General features: G+C 42.8%; 1 protein-coding gene, 1 long non-coding RNA gene and 1 other non-coding gene across 3 annotated transcripts in view; 1 reads left to right on the top strand and 2 right to left on the bottom strand.

Moving 5' to 3' along the window:
- The window catches only part of Prkch (protein kinase C eta), a 214,404-nt gene extending 197,373 nt beyond the window's left edge, over nucleotides 1–17,031 (top strand). Inside the window, exons 13-14 of the mRNA XM_046461187.1 lie at nucleotides 14,144–14,287; nucleotides 15,729–17,031. Of these exons, the coding sequence (XP_046317143.1) occupies nucleotides 14,144–14,287; nucleotides 15,729–15,875 (291 nt within the window). The 3' untranslated portion in view covers nucleotides 15,876–17,031. The remainder of the gene's footprint in view (nucleotides 1–14,143; nucleotides 14,288–15,728) is intronic.
- Nucleotides 6,118–10,204, bottom strand: LOC131424821 (uncharacterized). The gene is made up of 2 exons (XR_009228362.1): nucleotides 9,127–10,204; nucleotides 6,118–8,455 (listed from the first exon to the last, which is right to left on the bottom strand). It is a non-coding gene; the product is annotated as an uncharacterized LOC131424821 (long non-coding RNA).
- Nucleotides 17,032–27,173: 10,142 nt separating the features above from the next.
- On the bottom strand, nucleotides 27,174–27,246 carry Trnaa-cgc (transfer RNA alanine (anticodon CGC)). Its single transcript has one exon. It is a non-coding gene; the product is annotated as a tRNA-Ala (tRNA).
- Nucleotides 27,247–27,917: the final 671 nt, after the last annotated feature.

Below are 27,917 nucleotides of genomic sequence, written 5' to 3'. Positions count from 1 at the left end.
GATTTAAAGTTCTGGAGATCAATAGAAGTGGTTGCATAACACATGAACATAATGTACTTAATGCTACTGAATTATGCACTGGAGAAATAGTTAAAATGGTAGTTGTATGTATATTTTGCTACAGTGAATAAATAAATAAACCCTGGGAAAAATCCCTAAAATCTGGGTCTATAATCAGTTTCCTGATTCCTAGTCTAAGATTCCAAGCTGGACCTACACTTGACTATTCCCTATTTTTCTTCTATTTCCCGTTAAGAGGTGTCTTTTACCCCCAGGGGCCCACATTTCTAGTACTCACATTACTCCATGATGTGATCCTTTCTTGTTTTACCAGAAGGAAGGTACCAAGATGCTGGGTACCCACTATTCACATAGCATGAATATCTCGCTTATGTGTCGCACTAAAGTAAGACATATTATCTTTATGATAATAATTAGTTATAGTGTTATTTAAAGATTATGCATTTATTGTGTATGATGCCATATATCAGAAATATCATTCTGTTGATCTTAGAAGGGTATCTGAGGCCTTTGAAGGAGAAGCCATCGTATTAGGCAGTCAGAATCCATATTCAGTTCACTTTAGGAAATGCTCATCAGGTGCTTTTCTTTACTTGGTTAGTGCTAAGTGCTGGGAATGTGAAGGTGAAACAGCCTGGCCTTCATCTGTTGCTCACACTTGAGTAAAAATGAGAACAAATAAATAAATGCTTAGCACGCTACCAAGGAGGAATGATTGTTTTTCTTTTTTTGAGAATTTTCTCTGGAGGCCAGAAAAGGGCAGATGACATAAAGACAAAAGAAGTGACATTTAAGATGTTAAGGGATGAGTGAGGTTCAGTAGGGTGGGACAAGGGTAAGAAAAATATCCTAAATAGAGGAGATGACTTGTACAAAGCCTCAGAGACAGGAAGTAGCAGGTATGTTCCAAGAACCAAAAATATGAGTTCTCCACCGTTGGAGTGTTAGGTGCAGGGTGGGAAGCACTGAAAGATGAGTTTAGGACATGTGGATGTTGATGGATTTGGCAGACATTTGGAAAGTGGAATCAACACTGCGGGTGATTACATGGTCTGGAACTCAGGAGAGGGTCGGAGATCATCACCATGCACTGTGGGAGTAAAGACAGGGGAGAGGTGAAGAGTAAAGAGAATGGGAGACAGATGGGACCTGGGGCAGTGCAGAGGATTCAATGAGCGAGCCAGGAAGGAATGACTTCAGATTGTATAAACATATAAAGCTGCAACATGTCTGCTGGTTTGACTTCCAGTGAAATCTGCCAGTGGTTATCCAATGGGATTGACCTGAAGCTGATGCCTCTGATAGCTCTTGAACAGCTCTGGCAAAGTGGGAACAAACGGTCCTTGGCCAGACAGCCTAAGGCTTACGGAATGAATTTGTGTTAGGAATTAGGTGAGATGAGACATTTTTAAGGACTCCAAATAACTTTTTCTTTTGTTGTACAATGTCAGATCAAGGTGTACTGTTTACCAATAGAGAATTGAGACCTTTCTCAAGAATTTTGTGTCCACCTATGATCAGGCGTCCTGGGAGCTCGGTGAGTTCTTAATGTTGAATGGTTGAACCCAACAGGTGGTGTCTTGCATAGTCCTAACAACAAGAGGGGAGTCATAGCACAAAGGTCTGGACCATAATCATTTGCCCTTGCTCTTGATGTCATAAGACTTTGTGACTGCTCAAAACAGAAACCCAGAACTACAAAGCTGGAAAGTCCTAAAAACATTCTGTCCAAATTACAGATGAGGAAACTGAGGCCTAGGGAGGTGAAGGGACCTCACATGCTAGAATGGAATGAACACACTCTAGCCTTGAGTCACAAGACCTCTCTCTACGTATGCCACTGGTTTTCAGTCTTTTCCTCTGTAAAGCCATATTGATAACCGCCTACAGTGCCCACTTCAGATGAGGTAACATGGAAGCATTTTCAAAGTGAAGCACACAATGTAAGAGTAAGTTATTAGTGCTGTTAAATTACGAGTAGTAATTTCACAATGCACTTAGAGGTATCATTATCCTCATCCTCTTCTTGGACAATCCAGTAACATCATCAAGCTTAATTATTAAGCACTTAATTGTATGTGAGGCTGTGCTAGACTTTTGCTCTTAAGAGATTCTTATTTTTGTTTTCTTAAGAGCTCAATCTGAACCAAAGACACATAGGTAGGGTATAAATGCCAAACAGATATTGATCCATTTATTCATTCAACAGGCTCTTGTACATGCATATGTGTGTGTGTGGCAGGTGTAGTCTGCTACATTCAGATTTTGTGCAAAATGCTGGGGGTTCCAGTGAGGAGCAAGTCAGACGTTATCCCAGCCTTGTGGAATTATAGTCTAGTTGAAATGGGGAAGGAGAAAAGGGTTAAAAGGAGCAATTGTACAATAACTATATATTTAACCATCTGATAAAAATAAAAAGTCTAAAAATTGCTTTTAAAGCATAACAGGCAGAACTAACCTGATCTTAGCTGTCAAAGGAGGCCATCCCAAGGAGATAACATTTAAACTGAGAATAAAGAGTGAGAAGAAATTGGCCAGGCATAAACTATGCACCGTTCTTGAGAAAGAAGTGATTGGGATAACTCAGTGGCAGAGTAACAGAAGTGTCACGAGCCAAGGGACAGGGAAATGAGGGGTGCCAATGAGGCTGAAGGACATGGTAGGCATAGGAAGAGTTTGACTTTGAAGTGCCAAGGAAAATCTGTGAAGGATTCAAGCAAGAAGGAGTGATCAAATCATTGTTTCCTGTTTAAAAGGTCACTCTGGCTTTGGTAGAAAGCATGGACTAACAGAACAGACTATAATATGTGCAGATAAAGTGATTTCTGGGATTTCTTTCAAAATAATCTAGGACTGGGGGAAAGAAGAGGTGAAACAAGACTAGGCACATGTCAATCACATCAAGACTGATTGCTCTGTGCCTAGAGTCCCTTTTACTGTCCTCTCTACTTGCATATATTTGAAATTTTCCGTAATAGAAAATATAAATGGATGTCTTATACAAACTCAGAATGGTGTGCATGAAGATTGCTAGCCTGTGTAGAAGAAGTGAGTTCAGCCTTCATAAGTGAAGGGAAACAGAACTTTAATAATACAAATATACGGAAAGAGTAAATGATGTGAGCCACATACAAGCTGTCCTGTGGGTTTCAGCTACATGTTTGAATCCAGGCAAGAATTTAAGCTTCCTTGGCTGGACATCTACATCCCCCCTGGTCTTTTTGTGCAACAGGTAAAATTAGTTAGTGATTTTTAACATGCTCATTTCTTCAGCACTCTTGAAGAGTCTGTTGCCTTCTCTGGAAGTATCCTTCAAGCCCAAGTCGGTAGCTCAGTACACCCAAAGAAGCATATTTAACAAGTAAAAAACAGGAAAGAGAAGGAGTGAGTCCTTACAAGAAGACTCTGTCCCAAACTGATACCATTGTAACCCTGTGAGGTCCTTTTTCTGCCTGACTGAGTGGGCCAGGAGAGGCAGGAAAAGCCAAGATTTCCAAACCATCCCGTCACATTCCCACCCCTGGCTCAGTGTGGTGGGTCGTCTTGATGTGGCTTCCTGAGATTTCCTAATGATTTTTCAAAATAGAATGTCGGAACTATTCCTGTAATTGGTCTCTACAAGATATTCCATTTGCCTTTTTTATTGTTTTGTTTTTTTCCCTTCAAAAGGAAAAGCTCTTTAAATTCCCTCTGTTTAAATGGAAGGCATTATTAGTGATCCTGGATCTGGAAACTGTTCACAGCCCCATTGGTATAACATGCCATAGAGTTACAGATTCCCTCAGTGCCTCCTCTATGTAATGATGTCTGTGAGTTCCCTGCATTCGGAGTGGTGAAAGGAATGGTATCCCTGTCCAGCATCCCTCTGAGAGTGCGTGGTTGGCAAGGAGGCTCCAGACTCTTTTGACTCCTAGTCCAAGATAGCTTCCTACGTCTGCCCTTCCTGTCATCACCTTCATCGCTCCCCTCCACCTCTGCCACCCCCAAGATTGTGGACATTGAGTTCCTTGTGTAGGACTATCCTAAAATCCCACATAGACACGGAGAGAGGACAAAGGACTCACTTGTAAAAACACCTCACATGGAACACAGGATCGGTGGGTAGGGCCGTAGTTAGAAGACACAGTTTTTAGCCAGGACTTCTGCTTGAAAAAAGAAATTCTCCAATCATTAACCAATGATCCTTACAACTAAAAATAACCCATGAGAGGACTATTTTCTTGCAACCCTTTGTCTTTTGCATCTTTGCTTAAATGCATCTGGTAAATTCATGTGCCTGCTCTGAATAGCCCACATACTCCACTCTCAGAAATAGATTATTAAAATTGGTGATATCCTTAGAAGTTAACACACACAAAAAAAGATATCCAAAGATACACACATTTCTATAATGAATAGATATAGGTTTTTCAGATTGCTGACCTTAAAGTTTGGGGGCAGGGAGGTTTACTATTTTGGGGGAGAAGGGCTTGCTTTTGGAATAAATACTAGATGTTTTCTTTTTTTAACACTTATTTTTTAGTTTTAGGTGGACACAATATCTTTATTTTATATAACGTGGTTCTGAGGATCAAACCCAGTGCCTCATGCATGCTAGGCGGGCGCTCTACCACTGAGCCACAACCTCAACCCCTAGATGTTTTCTGTTGTCACCATGTTATCAAGTTTCTAGGCTGGCACTAAATTATGCCAAAATGTTGATAACCATGACACAAAAGAAAAGGCATAATTTGCTTAGGGCTTCTGACTTTTGCCCATGTAGCTCCAGAAAAGAGGGACTGGGAAGGTCCTCAATGAGTCCCAGAGCTTGGGAAGCTGATGCCCATCTCAGAGGTTAGGCTTCTTTGCTGAATCAGCACCTGTGAGAAAGCACGTGGCTTCGTGCTGATTCAGGTGAAGTCAGCACCCTGGTCTCTGAGCTCACACGGGTGTCCAGGTTAGATAAGTGCTGAAAGGTGTTTGGTGCATTCTCCTGAGTCACCTTTGTCAGCTCTGGAGTCCTCATAAATTGGCATCAGGAGGAGATTATAGAGTGCTTTTGTTCCAAAGCTTTACAGAGACTAATGGGTGTGTGTACGTGTGTGGGGGTTATCTGTCATTGAACCTATCGGTTTCATCACCCTGAGCACTGCCTGCAGGAACCCTGCTTGCTTCTGTGCACACAGGAAGGGGGAACCACAGTGAATTCTATAGTGATTCTCCTATAATGTGTGAGTCCCACTTCTGGGGACCATTGATTAGTACCCTCTCCCTTTCCCAGTTCTCTCCTGGCAGAGGTTGGAATGCTCAAGAGGGTGACCAAAAAATGGGCAGCCATGAAGAAGCTTAGAAGGAGAGAGAAAAATTAGGACCAGAGTAATACAGAGGGTCCAATTCCAGATCATTAAAGAAGCTGGTATTTCAAATACTGGTACAGGGAAAATCCAAAAGAATTAACCAAAGACCCTGTCATAAGAGGGCTGATTAAGATGTTGCCTGCCAGCGCTTCCCCAGGACTGGAGTCCCCATGAGGGGATGGAGCTGTTCCCCCCTCATACTGAAGGTCCTGTTGGGGTTAAAACCTTCTAGAAGTGGACCATTGACTCTCAGATCAAGGCTAGTATTGGCAAATAACAGAAAAGCACTGATAGTTCTAGAGACTTCATATATGGTGGGTTGTTTTTTTTTCTGATTAAAGTTACTGCTATCAACTTTTCCCCCTCATTAGATTGTGTTTCCTGAGAATGGAGGTCCTAATGTTTTATTTGTAGGCGGCAATGTAATAGATTTCTTTTTTTAATAGAGTACTCCCACCATGTGCCTCTTTTATCTCCATCCCAACTAGGAAGATAAAAATGTCAAAGGCTTTCTGAAATGAGTGTGGAAATTTTTCTGTGTGGAGATTTGCTAAGCCATGTCAGGTGGATCTGAAGAGCTTGTTTGCTTTAGATTAGAAAAACTCTTTTATTAGGAGGAGATAAAGCACACTGTATAGTGTCTCTGGTGATACTTCTCAGAATATTAGGTCAATTTTTACCTGCCGGTTAAGGCTTTGACCCACACACACCCACACGTCCATGCACCCACTGCTTCATTAACAAATTTAAGGAGAGCCGCTTGAACAAGTTTTATTTTATTTTTTTATAAAGAAAAATCTACTTCACACCCAAAGAACATAAGGTGTCTGTGGCTCAAGGAGGTACAGTCATCTTCAAAATGTCAGCTCTTTTCTCCCAGAGTTTTAATGAAGGACAGAGGCAGACTGAGGAAACAGGATAAGATCCTAGAATCTTGATATCGGCATAGACCATCAAGGGCACCTACCTGACACCTGAGGGCCAGTCAGGTTCTCCTGTAAATCTTTCCAATAAAAGTCACGTTCCTCCTAGGAAAGCTCTTTGCATCACTTAATGGCCTTGAGTGTTTTTTTAAAACTTGCTTTTATTTTCTTTGTGGCATATTTACATATGCCTCCTTTAACTTCTATGCCCTGAACTTAACGTCTCTGATATAAAGCTGCCCAGTCCCTTTTCTGGCCAACAGCTCTTCAGGCACTTGAAAATATTAACAGTGCCCTTTCTTCTGCAACAGAGAGACCCTGGGTGTTGAAGTCAGGTGGTCAGACTGAAAGATTCCTCAGGTTCTCCCCAAGACTATTATTTTTCTCCTCCTTCTTTTAGTGCCCATTTGGTCTCTTATGCAGTCCACAAAACCAAGGGGGAAAGAATGTCACATGGGCCAGGAGACTGGTTCCCCAGGAAGTGCTAGCTAAGGAAACCCACCAAGTGCTATGGATCCTCAGGGGAAGTCCTCAGTGTCTGCCAGGATTCCTCTCAACCTAAGTCTCTTTCTCTGCTCTTTAAGCCAGAATCCAAATGATAAGATTGGTCACCTCAGGAAGAATTGAGACATACTGGTGGAGAGCAAAGGCTTCTAGTGTCAGGCAGACCTGGACTCCGATTCCAGCTCCACCACTCCCAAACCATGTGGCCTGGGCAGGTTGTGAATGGGTCTATTCACAGTTTCCTAATCTGTAAAATGGGATTAACAATCATAGTTTCCCTAAGGGTTATATAGAATGCATTTGAAACACTTAAACTAATACCAGGTGCAATACTAGGGTATTTAATCTGGCTCCCACCTATTAAGGTGTAACATTTACAAAAACTGCTCCCATCTTTTCTCCACCTTCCTCACTCGTGCAGCTGCCACTTCCCAAACCAGTCTAGACACCTGACAGGGTCGTCCATTGCTGTAGCCGTGCAGTGTGCTATGAATTCCATCCAGATCTGATCTGAGCACACTGGAGCAGTTCTTCTCCCTCCTGGCGCGTCCTGTGCGCCACAGCAGCACCATTCTGTTTCAGAGCCTGAACTCGGGAAGATTGCACTTAGCTTTCCCAGAGCTACTTAGGAAATCCATTGCATGTCCTCCCCTTCCTGCCAGCCCCATCCCGCTCCAGTGGACTGTGTTCAGCCTCACTCAGATACATATCTGCCTCTTCCTTCTGTGGGAAAGTGAGTTATTAACAAGGGGTCAAGGCTCTACTCCCCCTCTCCTCCCATGTTGCCTCACCTGCCAAGTCACATGCCCAGCCTTCTCCCTGTGTCATCGCCGCTCTGAGCTGGAGGGTGCTACTGGCTCAGATCTGTGCCTCCCCACCTTAGCTAGTATGAAGGGAAATGAAAGAACAAGGTTGGTGACTGAGCTTCGCAAGTGGGTCAGACTCTACCTGTAGCAGTTGTACAAGACACAACTGCCATACACACACACATTGGGCCAGCATTTGTTAGCCCTGGGTGGCCTTCAGGCTGGGTGCCCATGGTGAGGTTGGCCATCTTGGCAGTTGAACCATACTCTGTTTTGTGTCCTGTGCACTTTCTTTGCCTCCCTCCCCAGGACTCTTTAGAACCATAAAAAGCCTTCTTCCCCTTTAGGACTGTCTCCCTGGAATATTGACGGGAATGTCCTGTGGCTTCGTTTCCTTTCCTTCTGGCTTGGCAGCGTCAGCGGCTGACTTGGTCTGCCTTTTGTTGAAGTTCTGAAATTGAATGAAAGAAGAAGGTCGTTTTGTTTACCCGTCAGCCAAATCCCAGCCATTAGGTAGAAAATGCAGGGTTCTCTGGTTCCTGGAGGAAAATGTTATTAGACTAATTTCTCTATATAACTAGGCCTCTTCTGATGGTCTCACACAGAGTTTGAAAGAAGAAAAAAAATACGTTAGTCATGGCTTACATTTTAAGGAGTTTCAAAGTATATTTGGATCCTGTTATTTCAAGAATTACAATTACACAGGGTTAGTTTAAATTCTGTCGTCTGGAACTTTTGACAACTCAAAACCAAAGCCTTCTCAGGTATAGCAAAGCCTCACAAGAAGTGATCAGTCCTGTACCTGACAGCAGCTTGACAAGTGGCTCCGTTGCTCCCCTGTGCCTGCATTGGTATCTCCCTGCTCCTGTTAATGCAGATACAATTGCACATTCAAACCCAAGTGTCATTTGTCTTCTTGTTTTAAGATTGCCTTAGAAAAGATCTGCTGTCAGAACATTGTTTTCCAAAGACTATTCCTATCATCCCACGGTTGGGCCCTGGGACTATGAGAGCAGAAACAGATCTTGTTCTCTCTCTCCTGGCTGCAAAGTGGAGTGAGAGGGAGGACCAGATGAGTCCCAGGGTTAAGGATGGCCTCAGATTTCAGTCTCTTCTCTAGTTGAGGTACAATAAAATGGACCTATAAATGGTTTTGAAAGATACTACTAATACTGTCATTTCTTGAGGGCTTTCTTTGTGTGAGGCACTTTACATTGATTTTCTCATTGTAACCTATTAGGTACAGGAAAGATCTATATTTTCTAGCTGAGGAATCTAAAGCCTAGAACAGTTAAGAAATTTTTCCAAGGCCACACAGCTCCTTAGAGCTGGAACTGGTATACAAACATTGGATAGTGGAACCTGACTGGTTACCCTCTGTGTTCTCTGTATCCCATATCCTTTATGTTTCTTTCCCCGATTTGCAGTTTTCCCAGGACATTCTTAAACAAACATCTACAAACATCATTGCGTACATTTCTCTTGAGAGCTGCCTCAGGAGGAAGCAGGGCTGATTGCTCTGCCCAGGAGTCATACCTCCTCCGCAACGTGGGAAGAATTGTGGAGCTGGCATCTCATTCTCAGGGCCAGGTGTGCCTTTGAGTCCTTCTGTACCCTCTAGTTCAGCTCCACTTCCAGGAGGGCCGCAGAAGGAAGGAGAATACAAAGTGACTCTGGGAGTCCTTGACCCGTCTCCTACTCTCCAGGGTGAGGCCTGCATTTCGGGTGGAATCAGACTTTCTGCCCCGGGCCCTCACTCACACTCTGCAGCTTATAAAGTGCTTTTGTTGGCCCCAGTAAATGTTCTACTTCCTTTGGTAAATGTGTTCAGAATCTTCCACGAAGTCACATTATTTTCCTTTTTGGCTGACTTTCTCATTTGGACCACAGTCAGGCAGAAGGTTAGTTGAGGTGAGGCAAGTTTTAAGTGTGACCCTTCAACGTGGACCAAAGTGATTGCTCTAAACACCGTTGTTGTTAACTTTTTTGGCAGTTGGGTTCCATTAGGGACATAAGCAAATGGAGCAACTTCTCTGTAAAAGCATTATGCTGTCACCATTCACAGCAGCGGGAGCTGGATGTTTGGGAGAATCCCGTGCTGGGCCTAGGACTGCAAGGCCGTCAAGCCTCCTACTCTGCACACCCTTACCAGTGTGTTACAGGACCAATTTCAGGCCTGCAACGGGTGTGGCATGTTTCCTTAACTCCCTGTCTCTGCTTCTTTGGAGAGGTGTAGTCATTGAGGGGATATAAGTCTCTCCTCCCAAAATTACTATTCCTTTAGCACTCCCATCCCCACCTCATCCTTGGAATGGTTCCTGTCCTGGTTTCTGTTTGTTGATCCTCATCCTCTCTGTCTTCCCCCTGAGCTCCTCCAGCTCTACTCCAGCTGGTTTTCTTCTCTCTCTGGGTAGGGGTCAGAAGCCATGAAAGTCAGCGAGTGATGTCAGCCAGGTTTGGTATTAGGGAGTGGACTGACGAGTGTCCAACGAGGGACCTTATATCCTACCAGAAGAGGCAGGCACTGCTCAACTCCTTCTGTGAAGGAGTCTCAGGCCCAGGATATCCCATTTTCCAAGAGAAGTTGGACAACCTGACTTTCATATGATGTGACATTTCCTAGTTTTTATATGTTGAATGAGTAATTAAAATTATTTTAAAAGACACTATGTGGACTAAATAAATGTATCTGAGGGCTGGAACTTGTCTTCTATTCATGTTCATTCTCTCTCTCACTCTCCACACACACAGTCTAGCCTGCCCTCCCAGCTTCAGCTCTCCCGGCTTCCCCAAATGTCAGTGTCTCTGAGAGTTAGATCTCTAACCCTGGCCTGCTCCCCAGATTTACATGGATAGGCATCTGCATGTGGGGCCTGACTGCCTCAAATGCAAAGCTGAGCTCATCAGCCTCCCAGATTTGGCAAGACTGTAAGATCTTGTCAACTCCAGTAACAAACAGAGAAAGAATCGCCAAAGATTAATAAGCCTACTTGAGAATTGACATTGCACCGACCATAGTAAACTATGAGGTTATTCAAGGAGGTTGAGGCAAGGGGAGTTTTTACAGGCCCAAAGAGGATTACATAAATTAACTTGAAACAGTAATCCTTGGCTACCAGGGATAATAACAAGGTTGCCATCTGTCTAGAGTTGAACAGGCAGTTTTAGGGGTAGATGTCCTTGCAGAAGCATTTTCTCTGTTAGACTGTAGTGGCCTTTGTGCAAGGATACTGAGTCTTTTGTCAGAGTCTTTTGTGACATAGTCTCCCAAGTTTATGTAGTTTGTATTGTTAGAGTTTTGACACAAGTAACTCCATTTTGATCCTGACAACTTTTCACAATCTCACGAAGGGCGAGTTATTTTTGTCTTTGTTCCCCTGATAAAAACACTGTGACTGCTGATACTGCCTTTAATACTAATACTGCACATTAATAACCTGCTGCTTCTCTCTTGTTCCCTGCTTGTTACTCTATCAAACAGCCGGGGAGGACTCTGTGATCTTGGACTCTACTTTTTACCCCAGCCCCAGGCAGTTGGTAGACTGTGCTCCTTTTTCCACAGCCTTCTAGGACTTGCTCCCAACTTTCCCTTCCCATTAATTAGAAGCTCTCAGAGTTTCTGGACTTCTGTGTCCCCTAGCCTGTGTTAGCCTCATGACTATTCACTTAGCCACCAATCCTTACCTCTCCATGCATAGTCATCTCCTAAATCACAGGACAGCTCTTGTCACTCACCTCTCTGTAAACTTTTGATGGATCCGACTGGCTGCAGTTCCACAGCAATCCCTCGGTGCCAGCCGCATGACTCCCTGCCCCTCTGCTCATACAGCAGGTGCTTCTTGCATCTGTGCATGTGTGCTGGCTGCATGCTCAGGTGTGACTGTGGTCTTCCTTCGTGCCTACAACTGATTCTATTCATCCTCTTCATCTCCAGTCAAATGCCACCTTTGCCCTGCGGTTGTCACTTGCCTTCTCACCATCAGCCCAGTGCTGTCTGCCTGGACCAGCTCTAGATCTAGCAAGTCTAAAGGCTCTTTTTGTTTTATCCAGCTGTGTATTAGAAGAATCATTTGCCTCTTCCCCTTCTTTTGATTTGCTCCTTAATGGAGAGACACTGTCTTTGGCAACTGCACAACCCCCCACAAGCCCAGTGTATGTGCATTCAGCAGACCCCCTGCAAACCTTCGTAAATAGAATGAGAGTGTATGTGTTTGTGTGTGTTATTTAAAGAGGAGGAGGGCCATATCTAAAGGGCTTAAGCCAGTGTATTAAAATCGAAACAAAACTGCTTGGTTATTCAAAAGGATTTATAAGAATCCCAAGAGAGGGCTGGGGTTATAGCTCAGTGGTAGAGTGCTTACCTGGCATGTATGAAGCAATGGGTTTGATCCTCAGCACCAAATTAAATAAATAAATAAATAAGGTATTTTGTCCATCTACAACTAGAAAAAAAAATCTAATAGGTAAATAATATTTTTAAAAAGTATCCCAAGAGAAAATATCAAGCTTGTGAAAGGGTTATTCCAGATTTCCAGATATGTGGTTTTCAGAGGAGGAACTGCTGGGAGTTGGTCTGCTTGTTCTCAGGCAATGCTTTTTCCACAGTGCCCTAAGGAAGCTTAGATTTGGTGCCAGGGCCAGGGAAGAATGGGCAAAGTCTCTCAGCCACCAGGACCTCTGCCCCCCTGGCATATAGTGGCCTGCACTGTTCCACTTGCCCGGAAGAACAAGTTGTACCCACGTATTCACACGATGTCCTCTGCTCACATCATTGGCAGGCCTGGGAATTTCCCACAAGCCATCTGGGTGGGTTCTGTTGTCCTTGTCTCCTGAGATTTTGTTTTTTTTTTAAATTAATTAATTTTTAAAGCATTGTTATTTGTCAATCAGTTCATAGACTAGCAAGTGCTTGTCCATCAGGGATTATATCCCACTGATTTTCCCAAGGAGAGAATCTGCTCATTTCATTCTTGCAAGCATCTCCCCTTCCTTCTGGAGAAGGAAGTTTATCCAGAGAGATCCCAAGCAGTACCAGTTCTTACAGAATGGAGTAATTTATAAGACACTTACTTCCTGAGTCCATGAGTCCATGTTAACCACTCTAATGCCTGGAGTGGAAATTTCTCTGGTTGGACCTGTTCAGCTTTGAATGCGTATTTAGTTTTGGGTCCCACCTCCAAACCAGTAGCCACTGAGCCCTTTAATTCTTTCTCACTTAGAGAGAGAAGAAGCTACTAAGCCCTATCAGTGTCCTCTTTTTTAAAATTAATTCCCTTTCAATGCTTTTTTTTTTTTAGCATTTTAAAAAGTATATTCTGTCAGACTGGTTAGAAAGTGCTGCAGAGCCTCCTTCATCAATGTCATTTTCATTTGAACTGGCACTGGAGGCTCTTCAGTTTGGACACCTGCATGGCAGGGGTAGCCACCTCCAAATCCTACTTTTGTGTGCCTGCACCATCAACAAGATTTTCTTTTTATTTACTCTATAAATTCAACTCCAGAGCAGTTTCTACAAACATGGCTTTACTTTTGTGTTCACAATTCAAATTTGGAAAGGGGTGCTGCAGGGCTGCCATAGGGCTGCCATAAGTTGTCATAAGTCTGTTTAAGATAATTTGATTAATAAAGACAAAATTTTTAAAAAAAAATTGGAAATCAAATTAGTTTTAATGTCTTTAAAATTGAAAACCATAATCTGGCCATGAAAAAATTATCGTCCTATATGAGTCCTTGTCAGAAAGTAATCAAAACATCAAGGGCATTTTGCAAAAACACAATTAGCCTAGATATCTTGATGACAGCTGCACACCAAGGAACTTTCCCCATTGGTTTAAAAAAATGGGAGAGATGCAAACATTGCTTGAATGTTTGACATCGTTTATTTTAGTTTTTAGTCTATGCAGTAACAAATTCTCATTCATTAAACCCATTTAATATGGAAGAGGGGACATATTAAGAAAAAAAATTCATCTAGAACTAGGGTATCTTTGCCACATCAAGAAAAGTAGCCAACTTTCTTTTTCCTTGAAACAGAACTTTTTAAGTTTTTCATCCTCACTGCTGCTTCATACAGATCTTCCAAGATAATGACTCTCACTCTTCTCTCTGAGAGTGGAGAATCCTGGCCAGCTGAGCAGGTCTCCCTGAAAAATGGCACAGCTGTTCCTAAAAGTAGCCCCATTCATAAGATGCTTGCTGTCTGTCCACAACTGCAATTTTGGAGAAAGGCACATGATTTCACAAAGAGCTTCTTTTCTTTAAAGAGGAAAGAAAAATACTTGGTGTTTACAGAAAAGAAAACTGGCCCCTTCAGCCTTCATTTAGTGGCCATGTCTGAAATGGAAGTGGGGAAAGGCATAAATCCACACAGGCAATCATGCCTTTAAGGCATGATTCATACTGGCCGTGCTACCCGTGATGGAAAATCCAGCTCGCCAAGCAAGATGAGCTGGAAAGCCTCCCACAGGCTCGTGTGCCAGGGCTGATGCCTGCTGTCTTGTGACATAGCTATGGTACATGAAGGAATGACTGACTCTCTCTTTCTCTCTCTCAGTTCATGACCAAGAACCCCACCATGCGCTTGGGCAGCCTGACTCAGGGAGGAGAGCATGCTATCTTGAGACATCCTTTCTTTAAGGAAATTGACTGGGCCCAACTGAACCATCGACAACTGGAACCACCCTTCCGACCCAGAATCGTAAGTATCAAGACCATTATAGTCGACTTTCCTCTTTCTTCTGATGATCAGAGTCCACTGAGAAGCCAGCTACCCCCTGTGGAATGACAGACTGAAAGTCACTTGACACTTTACAGGACAGCTTCATCCAGGGGAGACTGAGCTTGCTCCTGAGACAATGTCTCTCCATGTGCCCAGGTTACTTATTACAAAGTTCTCACCCCTTGCTTGCCCTGGCTCTGTTTTCCTTAACCTAAATTAAAATCTCCTAGAGTCTAAGATGCCTGAAATGTTCTAGGTTCCCCCAAAAGAGTTTGGTTAATTGATAAGTCATTGTTCCCAGCCAATTCCCTCGTGTTTTTTAGAACATCATCGGTACCTTCCCCAAACCCCCCAAAAAGTACAGTAAATGTGAAACCTTCTTTCATTGAAACTGACTCATTGGCTTGGAGAGCCTGGGTCTGTATTAGACCCTGTGATACAAAGCTTAGGCCAGAACTGGCCAAGCCCCTTTGACTGGTGAGATACTGAGAACACCAGGGGCAACTCTCCAAGCTCTACACTGAGATCTACTCCTGAGACTGGTCCAGCTCATTGTCTGAGATCCACAGTGGGAAGGCTGAGGAACTCAGCAAGCAATAAGATCAAGAGTTACAGGGAGGAGGAGCGATCCCAAGGCAGAGAGAGAAGCATCATTGAAATCAGGTATGAGAAGTGAGACATCTAATGCTGGTGGAAATGGTCTTTTCAGCACTACTTTATTCAAATGTAAAATACACAACTCTTCCAGACAGATAGTAAGCTTCATATGCTAGGCTTTGGACACCAAGCAGCTGGAAATAAAGCCACATCCTTTAGTGGGCATCCCCCTGCCAGCTCCTCTGAGATTAGGGGAAGCTTTGCTGTCAGAGGCTGGCACCGTAATCCTGACTGCATAGCCATCCCAGCAGGGTATAATGCATCTGACTGGTGAGTAAAATTATAGGCAGTTTTATCCTAAGCCTAACATTTCCAAGAAGTCTTTCAAGAACACTCTTCAAGTGTGTAGAACTGTGTACAAACAAGTGTGACCTTACACAACCTCTATTGACAAATTTGAGCCCCTGTGCCCCTCGGTGAGGCCTGCTGAGAAGTAGCACCTTGATGAAATGGAGAATAAAGGGTGAGTGAGCCGGCTGGTTTGGGTGATCAAATTAATTCCTTAGCCTCCCAGTAGAAGGCTGGCCTGCTCAGCAAGATTTTCATGGGATTAGTGAATTGGTAGTTACCAAATGCCATAATAATACACAATGCAGTGGAATTGCTATAAAGCACTGTCTAATCATAATGATCATAACTGTAAATAATGCTCCTGAACAAGCTGCAGAGCAATTCTCCAAACTTGCTGGAATGGGCTGAGTCCCATGCAAGATGAGCAAGCCTCAAGTGCATAAAATCTGACCCTTGTTTCCTTTTTTGACAGAAATCCCGAGAGGATGTCAGTAATTTTGACCCTGACTTCATAAAAGAAGAGCCAATTTTAACTCCCATCGATGAGGGACACCTGCCTATGATTAATCAGGATGAGTTTAGAAACTTTTCCTATGTGTCTCCAGAATTGCAACCTTAGCCCTATGGGGAAAGAGAGATGGTGTGAGAATCAAAAGGGAAACAGACACTTTCCAGGAATATCCTTTGTGGGGACTCCCCAGCATCCGCCTTAGAACACCAAGCTTACCTTCAAGAAGCGAATGTTCACAACTCTGTGAAGGACAGAACTTCAACAGAGCAACTATCTCAAGTCCCGAGGGAACTGTGGTTCTGGAGGTAGTTGATACTGAAATGAGATTTTATGATGAGATTGTTCCACTCGGCCGGTGAGTTTCCGAGGCTGTTTGAGGCTTGGGATGTTAACATGACCCAAAAGGTGAGAAGTAATGAAGAAATAAACTAGGTCCTAGAAATTCTGAGCCAAAGAGGCTTTTTACTTCAAAAGACAAATGGAGACTTTCTGTGGACCACTCTGTACTTTTCTTTAAGCTGCCCAGCCCCTAAGATTGCAGTCTGCAGGAAGACTCTAATGCTAGTGAAGGATCGAAAGGTCTTTTCAAGGAAATGAGCAGCTTTCCAAACAGAACAATTCACTCTGAGGAAAAAAAAAAGAAAATGGGCATCCGTGAAACTCTCAATGAAAAGCCCAATGTTGGGCCCCAAGACAACTGTCACAGCGTATTCGCTTACCCTTACTTTCATTTATTAGATATTTATTGAGTTTCCAGTGAAAAGGTGCCATGATCCACAGTAGCGTAAGCAGTAGATTTGCCTTCGTGAAGCTTCTGTTCACTCTGGGTTCCACTAATTTACCTGAACGGTGATTGCATTCTGTGAAATGCCTCTCCACAGTACATATGTCATACTTTTTTGTCTGCACATGACCCTCTTCTTCAAAGAAGGGTCCCTGCCCCAACAGCAGGGTTAGCAGGCCAACCTCAGATGCCTGCTGCCTACTGACCTGTGGAACCTGATCACATCAATATCACTCCGGACTCAACAGTGAAGAATTGCACGCCAGTCACGTCAGTGACCAGATGTATGGCTTATGCATTAGCAGTTTATTTAATTATGTTTTAAGAGACAAAGAAGTTTGTTTGACATACAGTTTGATAATCAGAAATGGATCTTGTAAACAGGGTCTCTAGCAAAGATGGACCTTATATTGTATAACCACTTATGCAGTTGGAGAATTTTATCTGTCTGGAAATAAACGCATTTTGTAGCAAAAGAAATTTGTTTTTGTCAAAAAAGATTTGTTTTGCCCCCACTCAGAGAGTAGATTACCAATCAAAATAAAAACTTTGAGCATAATGGATAGAACTCTTGCTTAAGGCAAATTTCTGAGAAGAAAGGCTGACACATGCTTCTTCTGTATGACCCTGAAATGGACGTGGCCTATCCTTTACTGACTATTACTTCTGTTCTGAATCAGGGCAATGACTGCATTTATTGCTGCAACAGGCTAACCCTTGAAATCTCAGTGGCTAGTCATAAAGTTTATTTCTCATCCATGTAGAGTTCAACAGCCCTGTTCCATCTTCTAACCATGCCATCTGGCAAGCATAGCTCCCAACATCACCAGAGCAAGGGAAGAGAGAGATGGAGGAGGTGCTTGCTGCTTAACTACCTCTCCTCAGAGGAACACACATCACCTCTTCTCACATTTTTTGATTTGTTCTAATTAGTTATACATGACAGTAGAATGCACTTATGCACTTTGACACATCATACATAAATGAAGTATAATTTCTCATTCTTCTCTTTGTACATGATATAGAATCACACTGATCATGCAGTCATATATGTACATAGGATAATTATATTTGATTCATTCTACTATCCTTCCTACCCCCATACTCTCTTTTCTCCCTTCACTGTCCTCTACCTAATCTAAAGTAACTCTATTCTTCCCTAGAGCCTTCCCACTTAATATGAATTAACATCCACATATCAGAGAAAACATTCAGCCTTTGGTTTTTTGGGATTGGCTTCTTTAACTTAGCATGATATTATCCAGCTCCATCCATTTCTGATAAATGCCATAATTTCATTCTTCTTTAAGGCTGAGTAACATTTCAGTGTGTGTGTGTGACGTTTTCTTTATCCATTCATCTACTGAAGGACACCTAGTTTTGGTTCCGTAGTTTAGTTATTGTGAATTGAGCTGCTATAAACATTGATTTGGCTTCATCACTGTAATATACTGATTTTACGTCTTTTGGGTATAAACCAAGGAGTGGGATAGCTGGATCAAGTGGTGGGTCCATTCCAGGTTTTCTGAGGAATCTCCATACTGTTTTCAGAACATGACTTCATTCTAACTACATGCATTTTAGGTAAATATCCTACACATCCTCTCTCCACAGATATAAGTGATGGGATTTCTGGATGGGGGAATTATGGAGCAGCTGAGAAATATCCGACCAGTACTGATGGTGTGTTATAGGTGGTTCTTCTTCTTCTTCTTCTTCCTCTTCCCCTTCCCCTTCTCCGACTCTGTCTCCGTCTCCTTCTCCTCCTTCTCCTCCTTCTCCTCCTTCTCCTTCTTCTCCTTCTCCTTCTCCTCCTTCTCCTTCTTCTCTTCCTTCTCCTTCTCCTTCTCCTCCTCCTTCTTCTTCTCCTTCTCCTTCAGGGTGAAAAATTACCTTTGAATGAATAGCAACAAGAAGCCTCCCTGTAGATTTATTTAGCTCTAAGCAGTTTAGAGACAACCTGTGAACCTAGGCAGAGCTGTGACCTTTGTAATTCCACATTCTCCTACCATTTCCACTATTGATAATCTGAATACTGCAGTACATCTTACACATGAGAAAAAAGGGAGGCTCAGAGAAGTTGAGTTACTTTGCTTCCCAAAGGTCTCAGACTTGGTAAGGTGTGGATCCAGATCTAGAGTCTAAATCTGCAAGTTCTAATCCAACAAGCCTCTGGGAAAGGAAGGAATCATTCTGACTTTGGGGCTTGTTCAGCTTTCATAGCTACTTGGCAGCTCCAGGTCTTCTTTTGCTCTGTGGTATTGATTGGCTTCTTGGTCTAGTTTGTTCCACTCTGGAAAATAAAGCATGCATCCTTTATTGCTTACAAAATTCATTTTCATAGCCATGCACAGGACCCTAAATGTTCTCTTTGAGGAGTAACCATAGTCAGTTCTCAAGCCTGCCTCCTAGGTCCTCCAGTTGGAGTTAAGTCTATTCATTTGAGATCATTCCAGACCCATCAGATTAGCCCACAGCTAGTGATTTTGCTATGATAGGGTTTCTGGTCCTTCTTTCTCTTCCTTTTTTTATATGTAAGGAGAGAGGATGCACAAAATATTTACCTAAAACTCAAAATATCTCCAATTCCTGAGTAGAGTTCTGCTTCCTACAGTTTTCCTAAACCTTGCTCTCCCTTGAGATCACAAGATGCCCTGCCCATACTTCCTGGAGCAGCCTGCTATGAACTGGCAGCAAGCCATTTGGTCAGCAGGTACTGAGTCTGTTGGGATGCCAGGCCCTGAGTTCAGCAGGCAGTGAGGAGGCTAAGATGAGATCACATTGTGACCCTTCACTCCCTTAGGACTATAGCCTCTTGGATAAGGAATCTCTTTTTTTTTGGGGGGGGGGGGATGAGAAGTATAAGGGATTGAACTCAGGACACTCAACCATTGAGCCACATCCTCAGCCCTAATTTGTATTTTATGTAGAGACAGGGTCTCACTGAGTGCGTAGTGCCGTGCCATTGCTGAGGCTGATTTTGAACTCACGATCCTCCTGCCTCAGCCTCCCAAGCTGCTGGGATTACAGGCATGAGCCACCGTGCCTGGCATGGGTAAGGAATCTTGAGACACCCTCCATCCTTATTATCAACCTCCTCTCCCCCACCCAGCCAATCCTCACCCCTATACCATCTCTCCCCATTCTCCCAGGCTATCCCACACTAGCTTGTGGTCTTAAGAGTTGAAAAATAGAACTCCAAATCATTTTCTTTGAACTAGTAGCCTTTGACTGCTAATGATGTTCTCAATTAATTATAGCTAACACTTATTGTGTTTATTAGATGTAAGGCCTTGTTCTAAATACTTCAATACTATGCCCATGTGTTGGGTACACTCATCTTCATTGCATAGATAGGAAAACTGAGACACAAGGAAACTAAGTAATTTGTCCAAAGTCACACAACTAAAGCAACAGGTCCTGAATCGAGACCAGGCAATTTAGTTCCCAAGTCCCTACTTTTAGCCCAAATTAGTGAGGTTCTTCAATTAAAGCTATTTCTATGTTTCCCACCTTTGTAGGGTTTTGAGAACTATTAAAAGGGTGTAATCTGTGGTGAGCAGGGAGCTGCCAGCCGGGCAGGACAGTGTTAGTCATCCTCTATGTAGACCCACATATCAGCAGTGACTCGCATGTTTTGCATATCAAGGACCCAGTGGGTGCTGCCAACCTTTTTCAAAGAACTGGCACAGGCCAGGATAATGCAATTCGGACTTCGACCTCCCTCCCAGAGGAAGAGGAAATGGTCTGGGTCACACTGGATCCCATATACCCCATCTGGACCCCTAAGGTAACCTCTGAGCCTTGGTGGGGTTTCCAAGCCTTTCCTCACCCCTGCTAGTGGCCTCTTCATGCTTCAGTAATTCCTGGCGACCCACTCCCTGGCTCAGTGCAGCATTGGGAAGAAGGCACAAGGCTCAGAGCTACCTTGGCAACTGTGCTGCTACTACGGAACTAATGTGACTTGGTTGCAAAGACAAGAAAATAAAAACACACCATTTGTCATATATTGATCTTAATTGGATACACAATGCCTTGAAAATATTCCAGCCACAGACTTGGCCTTGACCGTTTCACAGACCAACATCGTAAATCCAGCTTTCTCTTTTCTTTATTCCCAGACTTGGTCATCTTGGTTATTTTATCTGGCATGTTGACTCAAACCAACCAACCAGACAGACCCACTGAAATTGCCCCTGGCTCAGAGGCACACTGAGTCCTGTAACTTCTCATTGTACGTCATCTGAAGATAAGGCTCAGATCCGACCTTAGACATTGCAGTGGAAATGAGCCCTGTGGTCATATGTTCCTCTGAACTGAATTTCAGGTTGGACAGGGCGGGCCTCAGCAAGCTATAAACAGGGCTTTGTAGTCTCTTTTTCTTCCTGTGTTGAATTGGAACCAAAACTAAGGGTGCCACCCTTGGCTTCAGCCTGTTCCTGCCTCACCTCCACTCCCTCATCAGTTGTTCTCTCCCTCCTCCTCCCCACTTCTCACTCTTCATTCCCCAATGCAATCAGCTGGTTCTGTACTCTTGCCTTCCACCATTTGGTTTTCAGAGTCAAACCTGTTATACAGTCTGTTTTCTAACTGTCAAAATGACATAAAATCTCTACATTTATTTTATAGGCTTTTTCAGAGCCCAGGAATGACAACCACTTTTCTCAGTAACTGTAACATCACCCTGTGGCAGCTCTTGCTCCAGCTCAGAATGGCCTAGGAGAGCAAGCCCCAGGTTAAGAAGACTGGCCTGATCGAGGTGCAGACTTTTGTGCTAAATCCAGCTTACTGTATGTTCATGAGAAAAAGGGCCATTTCCCCAATGTCAGTGCACTCATTTGTGAAACGGAAGTGAGACTAGTAGCTGCCTGCCTTGTCTGAATCCTGCAGGGATAGGCTGTGATACTATTATGTCAAGTATTTACTATATAGGGCCAGGATGTAAACATTTGCTCAAGCAGTGTCAGCTATTGCTGCTATCATTTACTCCACAGAGGACTAAGGAAACATTGCTGGTGATGTCCACCAGAAAATGGGCCAGGGGGATGCCCATGTTCCTCACACTGTCCATCTCAGGAGATGCCGATGCTGAAACCAGCTTGGAGGAAATTGAGTTTTCTAATTAATTGCACAGCTTCTGCAGGAGACTTGGTAAAAATGTCTCCTAAGATGTTTTGAACTCATCCTGACCAGAATGGCATACAGAATCCATCTAAAGGTTGAAACTACTTCTCATCCTAAAAAAAGAGAGGCCAAGAAATATCATGTTTTCTTTAAATGGCTTTTCTCTCCATCCTTTCAGGATTCTCTTGTTCTACTGGATTTGACATGAAGGTGCATTTAATTCACTTCTGACCAACTAGCACAAGGACCAAATCCCTGCCTTAGCACCTACTGGATACCCAGAGGCACTCAACATACCTGTGAGCCAGTGCAGAGACCAAAGGCACAGGCCCCGGGTGTTCAACAAGTCCTGGCAGGCCCAAGAGTTGGAAGTCAATCATAGAGCCAAGGATCATTCCCTCCTAGATCAAGCTATCTGTTAAGAAGTTTCCAATAAAACAAGAGCCTCCATAGTCCTGTGTACTCTTACTGAAAGCAGCCACAGCACTCCTGTCCCCTTGTAGTAGCCCTTCCAGGTCACCAAGGGCTGCCTTTCTCATACCACCAAGGCAGTTCTTACTCCACAGAGGGTTCATTCTTTTAAGAGCTTGGACCACAGCTAGAAGAATTTAGGCTAGACAAAGTGAAGATTGTGTAGGCACCAAGCATAGTCAGACATTCAAGTGGGTTGCAGAGGGTGAGTCAGGAATCTTCTTTGGAGACATTTCAAATTAGAAAACAAGGAGAGTTGTCATTTGACTTGACAGTGCCAGAAATAACCTGGATAACCTCAAGTTCTTCCAGCCTTGTGCTCTTTTGACTAAAAGTGAGCAGAGGGATGTGGCTAGTCAGCCTCCATCGATAGATGCTAACCCACACTATTCCTACCATATGCAAAACTTCTGTCACTTGAATTTCCTCCCTATTCCTTTCTGGGCTCCCTTCATACCCTAGCTCACCAATACACCCTCTGCATGCTCTCTCAGTCCCAAGGTTTCCCGTAGACTCACACATCACTAGTCCCCATAGTCACATGTATTCACCAGTGTCTCACACCTGGTTGCCTTCCCTATGTCTCGTGCTATTCACACATGGAAAAGAAAAGGGAATTTTGAAGTTAAGATTCACACAAGAAGATCACAAGAAATATAAGCCTCCTTGTAGCAACTGATAATAGAACACTAAAGGACAAAAGAGGAGTCAGGAATCAGCTCTTTTTTTTTTTTTTTTCTCAAAGAGAATGATCTTCCAGGTGATCTGGATACAATACTCATTGATAAAATGAGTAGTGGCCCAAGGTAGATAAAGAGATGATATAAATCATTCAGGCAAAATTGTAGAATGGAATTATTTAAGCACTAATTTAGAATCCCTGGAAGTGATGTTGACAAGTAGAGGGGTTTGTAAAGAACAAGTCTTGAAAAGCTAACCTCATTCTTTCTTTGATGGTTACTAGACTGATTGATCAAGAATAGGTGATAGGTTTTGCATAGTTGAACTTTAGCAATGTGCATGAGGAGGTCTCATTTACTTGTGACCAAGCAGGATTCAAGAAACAATGATATGAAAGTGTGGCAATTAATAGATTAATATCAGCCTAGAGTGGAGGTTCTGCAACCCTGGATAACTCCTGCTCCCCTTGGATTAGCAGACAAATCTCAAATCTTCTTTAATCTTGCTTTTCAAAGCTTCCACATCATGACTAAATGCAAAAAATCAAACAATGGAACAAAATACTACTTTTGTTTTTCAATTGCACAAATGAGTTAGAAGATTCCTTTATTCATTAAGCTAATATTTACTGAGCACACACTATGTTCCAGGCATCTTCTGGTTGTTGGAATCACTAGAATGAAAAAAAAACACCCCAAATCCCTGTGTTCATATAATTTACATTTGGTACCCAAATTAACTCTGTGGAAAGGCAACCTTATACAGACGGTTGCCTCCATCTTGCCCTGATAAAATTAACTTTTTTAGACCCAGGTTCAGGTTATGTTCTATGATGGAAAAAGAAAAAAAAAAGGTAATAAATAAACACAAAGCTGTTCTTGGGGTATGAAAAAGTTAATTATATCAAGACCAGATAAAGGCAATAAGTCTTCTCAGCATGAGTAAAAAAAATTAGGCAGAGGTAGAGAGAACACACTGAATATATTATCCATCCAACAAATACCTATTAGATCTATTTGCAAGTGATGGGTAAATCACAGAGTGTGAAAACAGCCATAGTCCCCACCATCCTAGAGCTTAGAGTCTCATGAGTATATAACAGGATGCTGTGGCCACCAAAAAAAAAAATTAAAAATGCAATATTAGGCTCCAGAGTTATAAGCCTGGTGCGTCAGATGAGGGGCCCCACTTAACTTGGTCTTGGTTAGACTATGCCTGGAAAACTGGATTTGACTTTAGACATCACTGTGGAGAGCTACAAAGCTTGATGGTGTTTAGAAAAGAATGAACTGATGAGGGAGCATAAAGCCCGTGTAACATGGCAAGTGAGTCACTAACTGGTGGTGTGCTCAGGAGACAGCAGGTCCACATCATGAGCACCTTCAAAGACAGATACACTTCAACTTAGGGTGGGTTACTCCCTGACAAGCCCATTAAAAGTTGAAAACATCATAATTCCAAAGTGCATTTGATGCATCTAAGCCACCTGACATCCTGGCATACAACCCAGTTCACTATAGAGTGTCTCCTGTTTCTCTTCATGGTGGTGTGACTGACTGGGAGCTATGGCCCATTGCCACTGGCCAGCATCACATGAGAGTATAGAACCACACATTGCAGGCCTGGAAGAAGATCAAAATTCCAAGTGCATTTTCTACTGACTGTGTATTCCTTTCCTACCATCTTAAAGTAAAAAATAGTATGTTGAAGGGTTAAGTTGGGACCATCTGTTTGTGAAAAGCTTTGAGGTGATCATTAAGACTGGTCTCCAAATGTTTCCAGCTCTGGTCAACAAATTAAGGGCAGAATCGTGTATGATAGCACAAGGTGGAATTTTTCAGTGCTGATGATAAGAGATGCTTTTCCCCCCACTGAGTGGCAATGATAAGATATGGTGATTGGGTTTTGACAGCCTGAACCCCCAGCTAACACTTGACAGACATTTTGAATAAGTAAGAAATAATTGTTATCATTTGTATTATGGTCGTTGAATGTTGCTGAGACTGTGCCATTGTTTGTCCCTGCAGCATAACCTGGTTGCCATACTTTGGATCTTGAATGTCCTCTAAAACCCCTTGTGTTGAAGGCTTGGTCCCCAATGTGACCCTATTGGGAAGTGGTGGAACCTTATGAGGCGGAGCCTATTGAAAGGAAGTTAGGCATGGGGGGTGTTGTGTCTTTGAAGGGGATAATGGAACCTCAGTTCCTTCCTGTCTCACTTGCTTCTCAGCTTTCATTAGGTGAATAATTTTTTCTGCCATGTGTTCCCACCATGATGTACTATGATGCCACAGGCCCAAAGAAACAACCAGATCAATTGACTATGGACTTATTTTGTGAAACATGAGCCAAAATAAACCTTTCTGTCCTAAAAGTAGGTTTATCTCAGGCATTTGTCACAGCAACAGAAAACTGACTAACACACTGGTCCATGCTAACTGCTGTGTCTACCCTGTGAAGAGGGACTAATCTAGTAATATATGACCCCAGAATTAAGTTGGGCTTGGGCTTGTCAAGCTGCAACAGAGGTTATAGAATTGGTTTTCACATAAAAATGAACTTTTTGAAAAAGGTATCCAAAAGTATAACAGACTTCCTTCAGAAGAAAGCAGTGTACCATCACTGGACATTTTTGGTCTACAACCCTGAGTGGGAATGATGGACAAGAGGCCTCCTCTGAGAGAAGCTAGCATGCCAATCGGAATGGGCTTAGCAAGCACACCACTGCGAAGTCCGGCCGCAGCAAAATAACGGGGGGGGGGGGGGGGGGGGGGGTGACGAAGAACTTGTGTAGATTGATACAGCAGGAGTAGGAGCCGTTTATTGCAGGACAGGAGCGGTATTTATACATTCCACACAGCTTGTCTTAATTAGCATAAACTAGATACATCAGTCAACCAATAAGAAATCTCCACACTTAATGGCTCGCTGTGTTACTTCACAAACCACTCCCTCTGGCATTTTGCCAGGCGCCACCCAGACTTGTTTACAGACTCTAACACACCACAACTGCACTGCTTCCCTTGGCCTATAGGGGCAGGCCTGGAGTTGGCATATCCTAATGTTTCGACTGGCCACATGCCCAGACCCCTGCTGCTTTCATTCTAACACATAGTGATGAATCTGGGCCCATCATTGCCAATGGGCTCAGCAAATGTGTACAAAATACACAGTAGCTCAGAAGGCAAAGAGATCAAACAGTAAAGGTTTTCTTGGCCCACCATCATGCAGAATGATAAAATTCCTTCAGGTCTTCTGTTTGTAGAATTAGCATCTTGTGAGCATTAGGAAACCCTTGAAGTTCTTCTCTATTAGTTTGTTCTTTGTCATGCTGGTTCTGCCTTCTAGGAACAAGAACTAAGCACCCTTCCTACCAATGCAGAACTCTGGTGTGAAGATCTGTTTGGGGAGATATGTATTAGGAGCAAGATCTTTTGGAGGGTTGTGGGGAAACATGTTTTTTAACATCAAAGGCTGGATATAAGCACTTGCCCCATTATCTAGTTGTTCACTGTAACTGGCTCATACTGACTCATGAGAACCAATTGTACACACTTCTCCCAAGTTATTATTCAATGAGCTCACAATGGTAGATTAAAAATTGGTTGTGGTGGAAATATTTAAACTATGGAAATGGGCAAGTGCTAAAAAACAGAACTTTCATTATTGTGATTGTTTTGTTCTTTTAGGAAGCTTGCCAGCACACCTCTGAGAACAGTGAAATAGTAAGAAATTATAGTCTTTGGAGCTAGGCAGAACTAGATTCAGTCTGGCTCTGCTCTACCAGCTGTTGCCACTGGCAGAGGAAATAGGTGGATATCAAAACATCAAGGAACTTCAGTTTCCTTATTTGTAAAATGGTGATAATAATGAAAATCAAATGATTAACTACATCACAGGGGAGTGTGAGGGTCAACTGAGATAATGTCCACGGTGCATTTAGTGAACTAAGCTCCTTCCCTTGGCGCAAATGCAGATAACAACCTCCAGAGACAGAAAAAGAGAACACCCCTGGATCACTCATTCACCAGGGACTAGTTAGTTGTTAAACTCTCTCAATCCTTGCTCTTTTCATCTATTACAGGGCAATACAAGTTGAGTTTCCCTTATCCAAAATGCTTGGGACAAGAAGTGTTCTGGGTTTTGGGATTTTTTCCAATTTTGGATTACTTGCATGTATATAATGATATATCTTGGGGATAAGACCTAAGTCTAAACATGAAATTCATTTATGTTTTGTATCCATCTTACATATGTTAGTCTGAAGATAATTTTGCTTAGTAATTTTTAAAAATATTTTTTAGTTATACATGGACACAATATCTTTATTTTGTTTATTTATTTTTATGTGGTGCTGAGGATTGAACCCAGGGTCTCTCACTTGCGAGGCGAGTGCTCTACCACTGAGCCACAACCCCAGCCCCTTTGTATAGTATTTTTCATGTGCCTGCATTTTGACTGTGACCTGTCACATGAGGTCAGATATGGAATTTTCTACTGTAGCCTCATATTGGCAACCAGTTATGTTTGGGGGAGCATTTCAGATTTAAGGTTTTTTTTTTTTTAGAGAGAGAGAGAGAGAGAGAATTTTAGTATTTATTTTTTAGCTTTTGGCAGACACAACATCTTTTTGTTTGTATGTGGTACTAAGGATCGAACCTGGGCTGCACGCATGCCAGGCGAGCGCTCTACCACTTGAGCCACATTTCCAGCCCAGATTTGAGATTTTTATTAATACTAATACCCATGTCAAGATTGTGATGAGGATTAAAAAAAAAGACAACCTGTAAACTCCTCTCAGTACAAATCACAGTATATTAACATCACTGAGTAATTCGTTTTAAAAGTAAGTTCCTTTAACTTAGCATTTTTCCATCTAAAGATGCCATAAGCCATCAGTCATGGAAGGAGGGAGAGAGAAGTCATTTTCTAGTTCATTCTAGACAAGAGGGGAGTTCAGTTACTGCTTTTGAGAGCTGGACCCTGTTTCTTGGCTCTATCTGCTTTATTCACCGGTCACCCTGACCTTCATTAGCTTTCCATTTGCCAAGAAGAAATGAGGAAAGTAGAACCAAGGATTTTTTTGTAGG

This window comes from Marmota monax, unplaced genomic scaffold, assembly GCF_021218885.2.
Source record: "Marmota monax isolate L192 unplaced genomic scaffold, Marmota_monax_Labrador192_F-V1.1 WCK01_AAM20220418_F8-fsc00001, whole genome shotgun sequence".
NCBI lineage: Eukaryota > Metazoa > Chordata > Mammalia > Rodentia > Sciuridae > Marmota > Marmota monax.
Note: the sequence above shows the minus strand (reverse complement) of the source record. Positions and strands in the feature narration are given on the sequence as shown.